Source organism: Phyllobates terribilis, unplaced genomic scaffold (assembly GCF_046119375.1).
Source record: "Phyllobates terribilis strain yellow unplaced genomic scaffold, ASM4611937v1 Scaffold_5__5_contigs__length_657084704, whole genome shotgun sequence".
Classification (NCBI taxonomy): Eukaryota; Metazoa; Chordata; class Amphibia; order Anura; family Dendrobatidae; genus Phyllobates; species Phyllobates terribilis.
Window position 1 is genome coordinate 442,090,202 of NW_027362765.1, and position 13,110 is coordinate 442,103,311.

Genomic DNA, 13,110 nt, shown 5'->3' on the forward strand with positions numbered 1-13,110 from the left:
ACTTTAGGGGGACCAAACAGAATTCTTGTGGTTTGAGGGGTTGAATAATAAATGACACTCTGAATTAACTTTTTAAGTTTTAAAAAAAAAAAAAAAAAAAATTTGCTGCAGTGCATTTCCCACTTCCAGGCTGATCTACAGTACAAATGTCACAATGCCAAGTTAATTCCGCATGTGTCAACCAGCTAAATCTGCAGGGGGTTGAATACTACTTGTAGGCACTGTATATATATATATATATATATATATATATATATATATATATATATATATTATACTCCTAAATACGTATTTTTACATAAAAAAATAAACAAAAAAATACAAGTTTGGAATCGCCGTGTCCGTAACGACCCGACCTATAAAATTGTCACACTAGTTAATCTCTTCAGTAAAAAATTTAAATAAAAAGCGAGGCAAAAAACAATGTTTTTTATCATACCACCGAATGAAAAGTGGAATAAAACGCTATCAAAAAGATAAATGTAAATAAAAATGGTATTCTAAAGACGTCATCTTGTCCCGCAAAAAAAAACAAGCCACCATACAGCTCCATCACCCGAAAAATAAAAAAGTTATATCTCTCAGAATAAAGCGATGCAAAAATAATTTTTTTTTTTATAAAAGTTTTTATTGTCTAAATGCGCCAAACAATAAAAAGAGATATAAATGTGGGATCACTGTAAACGTACTGACCCGAAGAATAAAGCTGCCTTATCAATTTTTAAACACGCAGAACGGCATAAACCTCTACCCACCCCCCCTCCCCCAAAAAAAAACAATTCCTAAATTGCTGGTTTTTGTTCATTCTGTCTCCCAAAAATCGGAATAGAAAGCGATCAAAAAATGTGATGTGCTCTAAAATGGTACCAATAAAAACGTCAACTCAACCCACAAAAAAAAAGCCCTTACATAACCCTGTCAGACGAAAAATATGGAAAAGTTGCAACATTTTTGCCATGCAAAAACTTTTTTTGATAAAAAAAACAGTGTCTTTTAGTGTGTGACAGCAGCCAAACATAAAAAACTGATATAAATCTGGTATTGCTGTAATCACACCGACCCGAAGAATAAAGTCGTCTAATCACTTATACCGCAAAAGGAAAAATAAATAAAACCAATTCTTCACCTGCTGATGATTTGTTCATTCTGTCTCCCAAATATTGCAGTAAGGCTCAGCTCACATTTATCATGCGATCTACACTGAGCGCTTATGACGCGCCCCCTGGGCCTGTGTTGTGCAGGGGATACCCGTAGCCGGGCCTTCTGTAAGATGCTGGGGGTTGTAGTCTCCGTGTGGCGGCGACCCGGTCCGTGCCCAGGGTGGTCAATTCAGTGGCAGCCTTAATGTTGTAACAAGTGTCTGACTACGCCACCCGTGGATTGCGGTCAGTGGGGACCGCCGCTGCGCTGCAGACCGCTGACGCTGGTGTTGTATGCGCTGTCAAGTATGGGATAACTCCCCACGGGAGAAGTATTGCCTCAGGGCAGCTAATGTGGATGATGGGAGTAATGGTGTGAGCGTCCCAGTCCTAATGGTGCTGGTGCGGCGATGAAACACAGAGACTTGTAATTGCAGTTTCCAATGCTTTACTCACAGTTGTTATTCGGTCAATCCTGCAGGCGATGACGGCCCAAGCCGTGCTGCGTCCACCAGGTGAGGGACTCGGTCAACTCCCAGGCAATTCCAGAGCGTGGCTCAGGGCTCCCTTCTCTACCTTTCTCTGGCCGTCCCCACCATTTGTCACCACCGTGACCCACCTTTGTCCAGCTTCCTCGGGCCTTCTGTTGGCGAAACCTATCTCCGGTTTCCCTGACCCTATGCGGTATGCTTTCCTGGTGGATGTAGTGAGGGGTTGCACCAAGATGTGGTCTCAACCTCCGGTCTTTGGCTGAGGAATTTGTTGCCTCCACCAATTTGGGTTCCGGTACCCTGTTCTGCCAACCCGTCACCCGCAGTCTCCTGGGTCCTTAGGGTTCCCTCTGTCCTCGTGTCTCTGGGCCTTTCTCTGTGTTCCTGTTCCTTGTTTCCTTTCTTACTTTCCTTTCTGTTCTTTCTTCTCTCTCTTTCTGCTGTTTCTGGCCTCCACTCCAGGCCTGCCTCTGGAGCTGGGCCCAGACTGAGCCACAGCTCCCTGTCAGCCCTCTCTGGCTGAACTCCTGACTGAACTGAACACTGTTCTAAGATGGTGCCCACCTTAAATACCTCCCTCTATGTGTAAGCCCAGGTGACTAGCAACCAATGGGCTCCTACCTATGCCCAGAGACCCAACCCCTATCTGCTCCTACATCACTGGGTGTACTTTCCCCTCCCCACTCCAGCCAGGGACAGATGCTGTCGTGCCTGCACTTCTGTCTAGTGGGAGCACCGTTGAGCTGTCCCGCGGAAATGGGGTGTGTGTGGTGCATGCAGCCTACTGAGCCTTGATCCATACTCCATCCTTACCCGGGAGTGGGATATCACACCTCTGGCTGAGGTGCAATACCTCTGTAGCGACCAAGTCCTCGGGGCGCTACACTTACACCGGGTTTTCCGTGTAAATCACTCAAATATGTGATTCAGACCCCCAGGCGGAAGATTCCCTATAATGAGGCAGATGGAGGCACTGTGGACGCAATCTAGGCCTATGATACAGCGGTATAAAAAAGAAACTACGGCACTCCTGGAGTGGTGGTGGTGCCCAGGTAGGGTTACAAGCCCGTATAGATACAGAAAAACAACCTGGCACTCAGAAGACTCATGGGTTCTTTTAGTGATTTTTAATAAAGTAATGTAGTAAATAACAAATAAACAGACGTTTCGGTCACAATAGACCTTCATCGGTGTACTACAAAAGCAAAAAAATATAATAGTGAGTACCACATAGAAATATGCAATTCATATAACATAGGTTTGACAGAATGAGATCAAAGTTCAATTGGTCATGGATAATGTACATACAGAAAATACAACATCGGGAAAAAATAATAATATAGTAGAGGATCTGGGGAAAGGGGATGGGAAGGAGAACTAGGTTAGGAGGGAAAGGGAAAAATAAAAAAAGTGACATACCGGTTTTATTAAAGGCGTGATGCATTTGGGCCGCTGTCTACAGACAGCATATTTCTATGTGGTACTCACTATTATATTTTTTTGCTTTTGTAGTACACCGATGAAGGTCTATTGTGACCGAAACGTCTGTTTATTTGTTATTTACTACATTACTTTATTAAAAATCACTAAAAGAACCCATGAGTCTTCTGAGTGCCAGGTTGTTTTTCTGTATCTATACGGGCTTGTAACCCTACCTGGGCACCACCACCACTCCAGGAGTGCCGTAGTTTCTTTTTTTCTTTTTCTTCTTTTTTATATATTTGGTTTCTATATACCAGCACCCTGTGGTGTCATGACAACCAACACCTTCTTCTACAACGCCGAGGAAACTTCCAATATCATCTCCAACTCCAATTTTTCTTGTGACTTTCTGAAAATACCGCCCAGGGAAACAAGAAGCAGGGATTGGGAGAAGGAACTACGCCATTGCACCAATCTTGAATTACACTGTGCGACTCTTTCTGAATACGTTCGAGTTCAACGTATTCCAAGGGGACTTAGGGTCCCATTACGCCCCACTCTTTTTAGCAACCAAGAAGACTACTGTCTAAAATTTGAACGTATTTTGAACAAATGCTCGTTTGATTTGATGACCCTAACAATTGAATCTTTACAGAAGGAAATAGTCATATCGAAGGAACAAATCTCTAACATTGAATCCCAACTGACATCTACGACCTCCGCGGAAGAGTTAAGCTCCTTAAAGATCAAGGTGAACCAGAACCTTGAACAGCATCGTCGAGATACAGAAAACAGGAAAAGGCTGAAATTTATCCGTGATACGGAGGACTACCAGAAAAATCGAGTTTACAAATGGCGCGACTTTTCTACCATAAAACATGGACCGGGGTATCCTGGACGCTCCTCAACCGATCTATCCTCCTCCGGCTCGGAGACGGACAGACGGGATCAACCTTCCACCTCTACCCATCATTTTTTAGGTTACCGGAAGAAATACAACAGAAGAGGAGGAGGACGAGGAGAGGCGGCACCAACAGGAGGGGACAGGAACTTCACCAGAGTCACACGTTCCCAGGTACGACCCCATTGGTTGTGAACATTTCTTCTCGATCGCTTAGTATAGCGGAACTAATGGTATTACAAAAAGGCCTGTCCTTTTGCCCATCATATAAATGTAATACATTTGTCTTAGAAATGGAATTGCAGAGGTTCTTTAGGTCCATCAGACTGAAGACACATTTCTCCCAGACAACTATTACGGACACCACTATACCCACTAACAACTCCGTTAGCATCACAGCAACCAGTTTAGGCTTGAGAAACAAAAGCACATATCGACCCCCTCAACATTATCACGCACCAGAGACCTTTATCGATTTTATTAATCAATCCTTTCTAAAACCACGGTCGGACATTGACCTGGGCCGGTTACACTACCACCAGAATCTATCTTCTTTGGAATGACAGGCACTCAAAACACTTCAGTCCGACCCCTCAATTACCATAAAACCGGCAGACAAGGGGGGAGCGATAGTGGTGATGGACACATCCTTCTACCTGGGTGAGATCCAGAGACAACTGAATGACAGCTCAGTTTATCAGAAGCTCTCACATGATCCAACTTCCACGATCAGGGGGGCCATTTCCGAAACATTGAAACACCATTCCCTAAACGGGACGATAGATATCAAAACCTGTGAGTTTTTAACTAACAAATTCCCAATTACTCCAGTGTTCTATATACTACCTAAAATACACAAGAACATGGATAATCCCCCGGGACGTCCCATCGTCGCCGCCACTGATTCTATTCTTTCACCATTAGCCATTTTTCTGGAGAAAGTTCTGACCCCTCTGGTTAAACAAACTGCATCCTTTATTCTAGATACAGGAGCTTTTCTTACCATTATTAGAGAAATCAAACAGGTCCACCCAGACTCCCTACTGGTCACTTTAGATGTAAACAACTTATATACCTCGATCCCACATGAAAAGGGTATCATTTGCGTCAAAAATCTATTGGAGTTGTCCCAAACACCACCTGAAATTAGTCACCTCTGTCTAGACCTTTTACGTTTGGTCCTGTCCAAAAACTTCTTCCTCTTCCAGGATACCTTCTACTTACAGAAACAGGGTACCGCCATGGGATCCAATGTAGCCCCACCGTATGCAAACTGCTTCATGTCATCGTTTGAAGAAGAGGTGGTATATACGAACCCACTCTTCCAAACCTATTCCAGGATGTGGAAACGCTATATTGATGACATTTTTTGCATCTGGGCGGGACCCATTGAAACCCTATCACGATTCTTTGAGACCCTTAACTCATCCTGGGAGGGCCTACAGTTCACCATTTCCTCTAGCAGGGAATCCATAAACTTCCTCGACACTACCATTTTAAAAGATAATCTGGGACACCTCTCATCGGACCTTTATGTTAAACCCACAGACAGAAACGGCCTCTTACATTATACCAGCCTCCACCCCAAATCCATCTTCACCTCGGTACCCAAGTCCCAATTCCACCGCGTTGAATGAATTGTTAGCAATCCTACCACACGGGACATCAGGATCACCGAGATGAAAGAGAAGTTCCTCAACAGAGGTTACTCACCTGATACATTATCTCGAGCCCTAGAACCCATCAACAGACCCAGACCTTCCACCAATAACCGTATACCGTTTGTCCATACCTACCATCCTGTAGTCTCGATAATATACAAGAAAATACGACAACATTGGAACATACTCCAAACAGCCTATCCCACAGTTCAAGAGTTCAAAGCTCCATTTTTACCATGCTACAAGAGACCCACTAACATCCGTGACCGCCTCGTCCATTCCGACGTAGGCACCCCCATCACTAAACCTAGACAAAGATTTCTGTCCACACCCAAAAACGGGACATTCCCATGTCTTCAATGCTACCAATGCAACAATATCATCCGAGGCGACACGTTTTACCACCCACACTCGGGGAAACAGTACAAAATTAAGGACTACTTTACCTGCAACTCCTCCTATGTTGTTTACATCCTTAAATGTCCTTGTGGTCTCATTTACGTGGGGGAAACCACCCAGTGTGTTAAAGATAGGATCTCGAAACACAAATCGACCATACGTTGTAAAAACCTTCTTCTTCCGGTTCCATCACATTTTGCATCAGCTGGCCATTCAGTGGCACAGCTTAAATTCCAAGTGATTGAACACGTACCCCCTCCCAGACGGGGAGGCGACCGTATTCGCCTTCTTAAATATAGAGAGGCTTTTTGGATCCACGAGTTACAGTCGTTATCCCCAAGGGGCTTAAATAAGGAATACGATCTCAGCTCCTTTACCTAAACGACTAGAGCCACCTCAGTATGGGTGTGCATATGCGCATGTGGATATATACAAATGTATATGTGTGTTTATGGGTGTGTGCCTCCTAACAAAATAAAGTTCTTCCACTTTGACTGATTCTTGCCACACAACACGGATTACATATATACATGTATTCATTACCAAGACCACAGGTATATTTGTTGGAACCTCTTTTATTTGTTACTTGGGGGGTCCTGATGATATGACTACACTCTATTGTGGTTTTTATGATATACACCGTGTTTTCTGCCTAAATAACTTATGCTGTCATTATCTGTTTCTCCAGATCCCATCCTAATATGGCATCCCTCCTCCTGATCCCCATCCTTCCTGGACTCCTATCCTGGCTTTCCCTTGTTCTACTATGCCGTCACAAGTAATATAGCGTTCCCACCGCTCTGTGGAACGCATGGTACCTGTGTGGAACGCAACCACACATCTATTAGTGGGCCTCCTCTGCTCTACAGCACTGTTAGAAGTATTACAGCGCTCCCCTCGCTCAGTGGAACGCATAGAACACTGTGTGGAACGCATACACACGTCACTTCCGGTCACGTGACCGGTTTTTTCCTTACAGGACCTGAATAACGTCATTTGACGCTACTTCCGGTTTTCAGGTCCTATCCCAGAAGCTAGTAAAGCGCGTTCCCACACCACTACCACCAATGATTGGTTCCTATTACAACCTTTCACCCCTCCTATCCCCTATTTAAAGCCCCCTGGTGCCTTATCCTGCCACATGCTTCTGGACAAACGGTGGATACCGCGTCCTGCGTCCTTTACAATTCAGGTACGTTTCCTACACTGGTCCCCTTATCCTTAATACTTATTGGGGCTTCATTTAATGTGCCCTTTTTCTTTCCCTTAGCATACAACTTCCTAGCGGGCTACTGCCTCTGGTTATTCATTTTCTCCTACGGGTATGTTTTTCTTTTTTCTTTTTTGGCTCCTACTATACTTAATGCCCCTATATCCCATAGATATTAATTTATTTACTCCATCCTCTATACAGCCTACGGCACCGACCAGGCCATTACCTTTAAGTACCTACCGCAAGCAACGGGTACGTTTTTTTCATCCCCTGCCCTCACACTTTATGTGCTCTTCATTGTTCTTCATCCCATAGCACCTATCGGGGTATCTCTAACCTCATAGCCACCGATTATACTAAGTGTCATCACACATCTCACATTGTTCTAGACCTCTAAAAAAAATGTTTTTACAAAAAATTTTTTTTTAAATTTTTTTATATGTGTTCCCTTAGTTTACAAATTTCTACAGACAGCGGCCCAAATGCATCACGCCTTTAATAAAACCGGTATGTCACTTTTTATTTTTCCCTTTCCCTCCTAACCTAGTTCTCCTTCCCATCCCCTTTCCCCAGATCCTCTACTATATTATTATTTTTTCCCGATGTTGTATTTTCTGTATGTACATTATCCATGACCAATTGAACTTTGATCTCATTCTGTCAAACCTATGTTATATGAATTGCATATTTCTATGTGGTACTCACTATTATATTTTTTTGCTTTTGTAGGTCTATTGTGACCGAAACGTCTGTTTATTTGTTATTTACTACATTACTTTATTAAAAATCACTGAAAGAACCCATGAGTCTTCTGAGTGCCAGGTTGTTTTTCTGTATGATACAGCGGTGTCCGTTTTTTGAAGTGTGCATAAAAGTGCGGTTGACCACAGTGTTATACACTTCTGAAAAGAAGGACACTGTTGAATTGAGGCCAGACAAAGTCCAGAGTAACTCTGCTGCCTCATTATAGTGAATGGATCCATGAGAGATTTCATTGCGTCACTCTGAGATTTATATGGAAACCCCAAGGTAAGTGCTCAGCGTAGAGCGCAGGATAAAATGTGATCCAAAATGTTAGGTAAAATGTTCCCAACAAAAGCTTCAACTCAATCCACAGAAAAAGCAACTCCCCACTAAGGTCTGTCATCTGTCAATGGAAATATAGGGGGCTTCCACGTTACTAGTAGTACAAAATCTCTGAAAAAGCGAAATGGCTCCTCACCAACCAAAAGAAATTCAGCAAATTCTGCACTCCCAAATCCAAATGCCCCCCTCCCTTCTGATGTAGTTTGTAAAATAGGGTCACTTATGGGGGTTTTGTTGTTCTGGCACCTCAGGGGCTCTCTCAGAAGGTCATGGCACCGGCAAACTATAGCAGTAAAATCTGCACTATAATATGGCGCTCCTTTCTTTCTGAGCTTTGTACAGTGCCTGAAAAGTATTTCTCAATTACATGTAGGGTATTGGCGTACGCAGGAGAAATTGCACAACAAACTGAGAGGTCCATTTTTTCCTATCAGGCCCTGTAAAAATTAAAAACTTGGGGCTAATACAACATTTTAGTGGTAAAATGTAATTATTCTTTTTTCACCGTCCAAAGGTATAAAATTCTGTGAGGCACGTGTGGGGTCAACATGCTCACTGCACACCTTGATGAATTCATTGGAGTGTAGCTTTTAAAATAAGTCACTTATGGGGGGCTTCAGCTGTTTTTTCACCTCAGGGGCTCTGCCAATGTGACATGGCACCCTAAAAACCATTCCACCAAAATATGAACTCCAATATGGCACTTCTTCCCTTCTGAGCTTTGCACTGTACCTCCAAAATAAGTTTTAGACCACATATGGGCTATCGCTGTAGTCAGGAGAAATTGCACAACAAATTTTGGGGTCCATTGTCTGAAGTTACCCTTGTGAAAATACAAAATTTGTGGCTAGAAAACATTTTTGTGGGAAAAATTAGATTTTTTTTATTTTCACGGCTAAACATTATAAACTTATGTGAAGCACCTGTGGGTTCAAGGTGCTCACCACATGTGTAGATAAATTCCTTGAGGGGTCTAGTTTCCAAAATAGGGTCACTTGTGGGGGGTTTCCACTGTTTAGGCACACAAGGGGCTCTCCAAACACGACATGACGTCTGCAGACCATGCCATCAAAGTCTGCGTTCCAAAACGTCACTCCTTTCTTTCCGATCCCTGCCATGTACCCAAACAATAGTTTTCCCCAACATATGGGGTATTGGCATACTCAGAAGAAATTTTGGGGTCCATTTTCTCCTGTTACCCTTGGGAAAATGAAAAATTAAGGGCTAAAACAAAATTTTTGTGGTTAAAATGTGATTTTTAATTTTCATGGTACTACGTTATAAACTTCTGTGAAGGTGCTCACCACACATCTAGATAAATTCTTTGAGGGGTTTAGTTTCCAAAATGGGGTCACTTGTGGAGGAGTTTCCACTGTTTAGGCACATCAGGGGCTCTTCAAATGCAACATGGCGTCTGCTTTTAATTCCAGCCAATTTTGCGTTCAAAAAGTCAAATGGTGCTCCTTCCCTTTCAAGCCCTGCTATGTGCCTAAACTGTAGTTCTCCCCCACACATGGAGTATCGGCGTACTCAGGAGAAATTGCACAATAAATTTTGGGGTTCATTTTTTCCTGTTACCCTTGTTAAAATGAAAACTTTGGGGTTAACACAACATTTTTGTGGTTAAAATGTATTTTTTTATTTTCACCTCTCAACGTTATAAACTTCTGTGAGGCACTTTAGGGTTCAAACTGCTCACCACATATCTAGATAAATTTCTTGATTGGTTTAGCTACCAAAATGGGGTCACTTGAGGGAGGTTTCTACTGTTTAGCCACATCAGGGGCTCTATAAATGCCACATGGCGTCCGCTCTCAATTCCAGCCAACAGTAGTTTTCCCCACATATGGGGTATCGATATACTCAGGAGAAATTGCACAACAAATTTTGGGGTCCATTTTCTACTGTTACCCTTGTGAAAATAAAAAATTTGGAGCTAAAGTAACATTTTTGTGAAAAAAAAGTAAAATGTTCATTTTTTCCTAAAACATTGCTTTAATTCCTGTGAAGCACCTGAAGGGTTAATAAACTTCTTGAATGTGGTTTTGAGTACTTTGACTGGTGCAGTTTTTAGAATGGTGTCACTTTTGGGTATTTTCTGTCATATAGGCCCCTCAAAGTCTCTTCAAATGTTCCAAAGTTATTACCACATAAAGTGACATTGGTCAGAATTGTAAAATTTGATTTGGTCATGAACGTGAAAACTGGCTTGGGGGGTGAAGGGATTAAACAAAACCCAGACTGCTGTCAATGGAAGCCCATATTATCTAGATGAATGCTCAGCTTTTGGGGATCCATTGCTCCTTTTGCTCTATTGTCAAGATGTCTGCTCTTATTTTGGAAGACTATTAGTGAAGTGAAGACAGTTTGGCCACAGCTATCGAACTTTTATTTGAAGTGTTTGGTCACTTTAAGGATGTTTGTAGTTAGCAAATATTTGACGTAACTTCATCTTTCTTACTTTAGGCTATTCTGCAGTAAGACGTCAAATGTTATAAATCTGAAGAAAAGGGGACTGCACCCACGTTACTCTCAGATGCATGATAGATTCATGCAATGTGTAGCTAGAACACTGCTCCATTGTAAACCAAGCTTTCTTGGAGAGATATAACAATGGAGTCAGTATTGCAATGAATGGACCATATTGACAGCTTCAACAAAAGTCCTCTTTAGCACTGTCAAGCATGTGCCATGATATAAGAATAAAATGCAAAATAGGACAAAAAAGAATGATCCCATCTGTCAATGGTCACGATGTATTATTATGCATTACTTACTGTATCCCTCATTATTATAGTTATTCATGGGGAACACCTAGTTGTTCAGTTCTGCAAATTTGAGAATTCAGTATTACATGAAGAATGTTCTGGCTTAATAGCAGTATATCATCTAAATGCCATAATGATGATCCAGGTATAGCTGGAAAAACATTGCAATCTGTGTCAAACCCCAAGTATTTACTAATAATGGATACATATACAATCAACTATAACATTGAAACCAGTGACAGGTGAAGGGAATAACATTGGTTATCTTGTTACAGTGATACCCACTATCGAAGGCAATACGTTAAAGTGCTTGTCCAGGACTTTAACATTGATGGGCTATTCTTAGGGTAGGTCGTCAATGTCTGATCGGTGGCTTTGTGACATCCCTGGCAATCAACTGTTCCTGGTAGCGGCGGAGGCCGGAACTGCTCAGTTACGGTGTTGCACAGCACTACTCCATCAACTGCATAGTGGCCACAAAGCCGTATTGTGCAGCTCCGTAAGTGAGCCGTTCCCGACACCGACACTGGGAACGGCTGATCGGTGGTGTTGCACCCCTACCGATCAGACATTGATGACCTATCCTAAAGATAGCCCATCAACGTTAAAGTCTCATACAACCTCTTTAAGCCACAAGTGAACAGTCCATTTATAAAGTTGATGTGTTGGAAGCAGAAAAATGGGCATTTTAAGATATTAGCGAATTTGAAAAGGACCATATTGGGTCAGATCACCTCCAAAACGACAGTTCTGGTTGGGGGTTTCCTTTATTCACTGCTAATGTAATTACTGAAAATAATATAAAGAAAGACAACCGGAAAACAGGTTAGGGCTGTCTTGTTTGATCCTGAAAAGGAGTAAAGCACAAATTGCTGAAAAATAAGTGCTAGTAAGATGTCCGAGCAGACAGAGGACAGCAGCATAGCCATAAAATAGTCAGAGGCTCATTCTGAGGCATGTCCACAACTGAAAGCACCAATGTGTGAGCTATAGAATTGGACCATGGAACAAAGGAATAAGGTGGCCTTGTGTAATGAATCATGTTTTCATCTATATTACATGGACAACCATGGGTGCGTGAGTTGTTTTACTGGGGAAGACAAGGCACCTGTATGTATTTGGGGAAGAAGGTGAGCAAATGGAGACAGTGTACTGCACTGGATAATATTCTGCTGGGAAAACTTGGGTCCTGGCATTATTTTAAATGTTATTTTGACATTTACCACCTACCTACATAGTGTTGCAGTTCAAGTTCAACGCTTTATGGCATCTGTATTTTCTAAAGGCAGTAGCTTTTCTAATGTTTCTGCAAAAATTATTTCCGACTGGTTTGAGGAACTTGACAAAAAGATAAAATTGTTGACCTTTCCTATAGAGATCTTGTGGAATCCATGTCATAATAGGTGAAATCTGCTTTGGTACCATGAGGGGGTCCAATGCGATTAGGCAAATGTTGTAAAGGATGTTGAAAGGCTGATTGGTGTATATACCTTTTATAGGTCCTCTAAACCAGATGCACTGCCATGTATAGTACAAGCAATCAGACAATCACAGCTTCAAGTCCCCTAAGGGGACTATTAAATATTGCAAAGAGAAAAACAAATGTTTTTCAAAATATGAAAATAATTAAAAAAACACAAAAATATAAATCGCCCCCCCCCCATTAATAATAAAAACAATTGAAAAATAATTAAAAATTACTCATTTGGTATCGCTGCATTTGTAAAAGTCCGATCTATCAAAATATAATTTATTATTACAGATTTTAGCCCATCACAATATTGAAATAAAATGCAATAAAGGCCGATGAAAACATCATATCTACTCCAACATGGTATCAGTAAAAATGTCTGCTCAGGGCGCAAAAAATAAGCCCTCATGCAGTCCCATATCCCGGAAATTGAAAACGTTATGGGTCTCGGAGAATGGCGACACAATCAAAAAAATTTTAATTTACAAATTTCTGAATTTTTTTCACCACTTAAAAAAAACTTTACATGTTTGGTATCTGCGTACTCTTACTGACCTGG

The 13,110-nt window shown here is 41.9% G+C and overlaps 1 protein-coding gene across 1 annotated transcript; it reads left to right on the forward strand.

The window, feature by feature from the left end:
• Positions 1 to 3,383: 3,383 nt before the first annotated feature.
• Positions 3,384 to 6,794, forward strand: LOC141271628 (uncharacterized). Its single transcript, XM_073681670.1, has 2 exons — positions 3,384 to 4,127; positions 6,702 to 6,794. The coding sequence occupies exons 1-2, from the start codon at positions 3,384 to 3,386 to the stop codon at positions 6,711 to 6,713; spliced, it is 756 nt and encodes a 251-aa protein (XP_073537771.1). The 3' UTR covers positions 6,714 to 6,794.
• Positions 6,795 to 13,110: the final 6,316 nt, after the last annotated feature.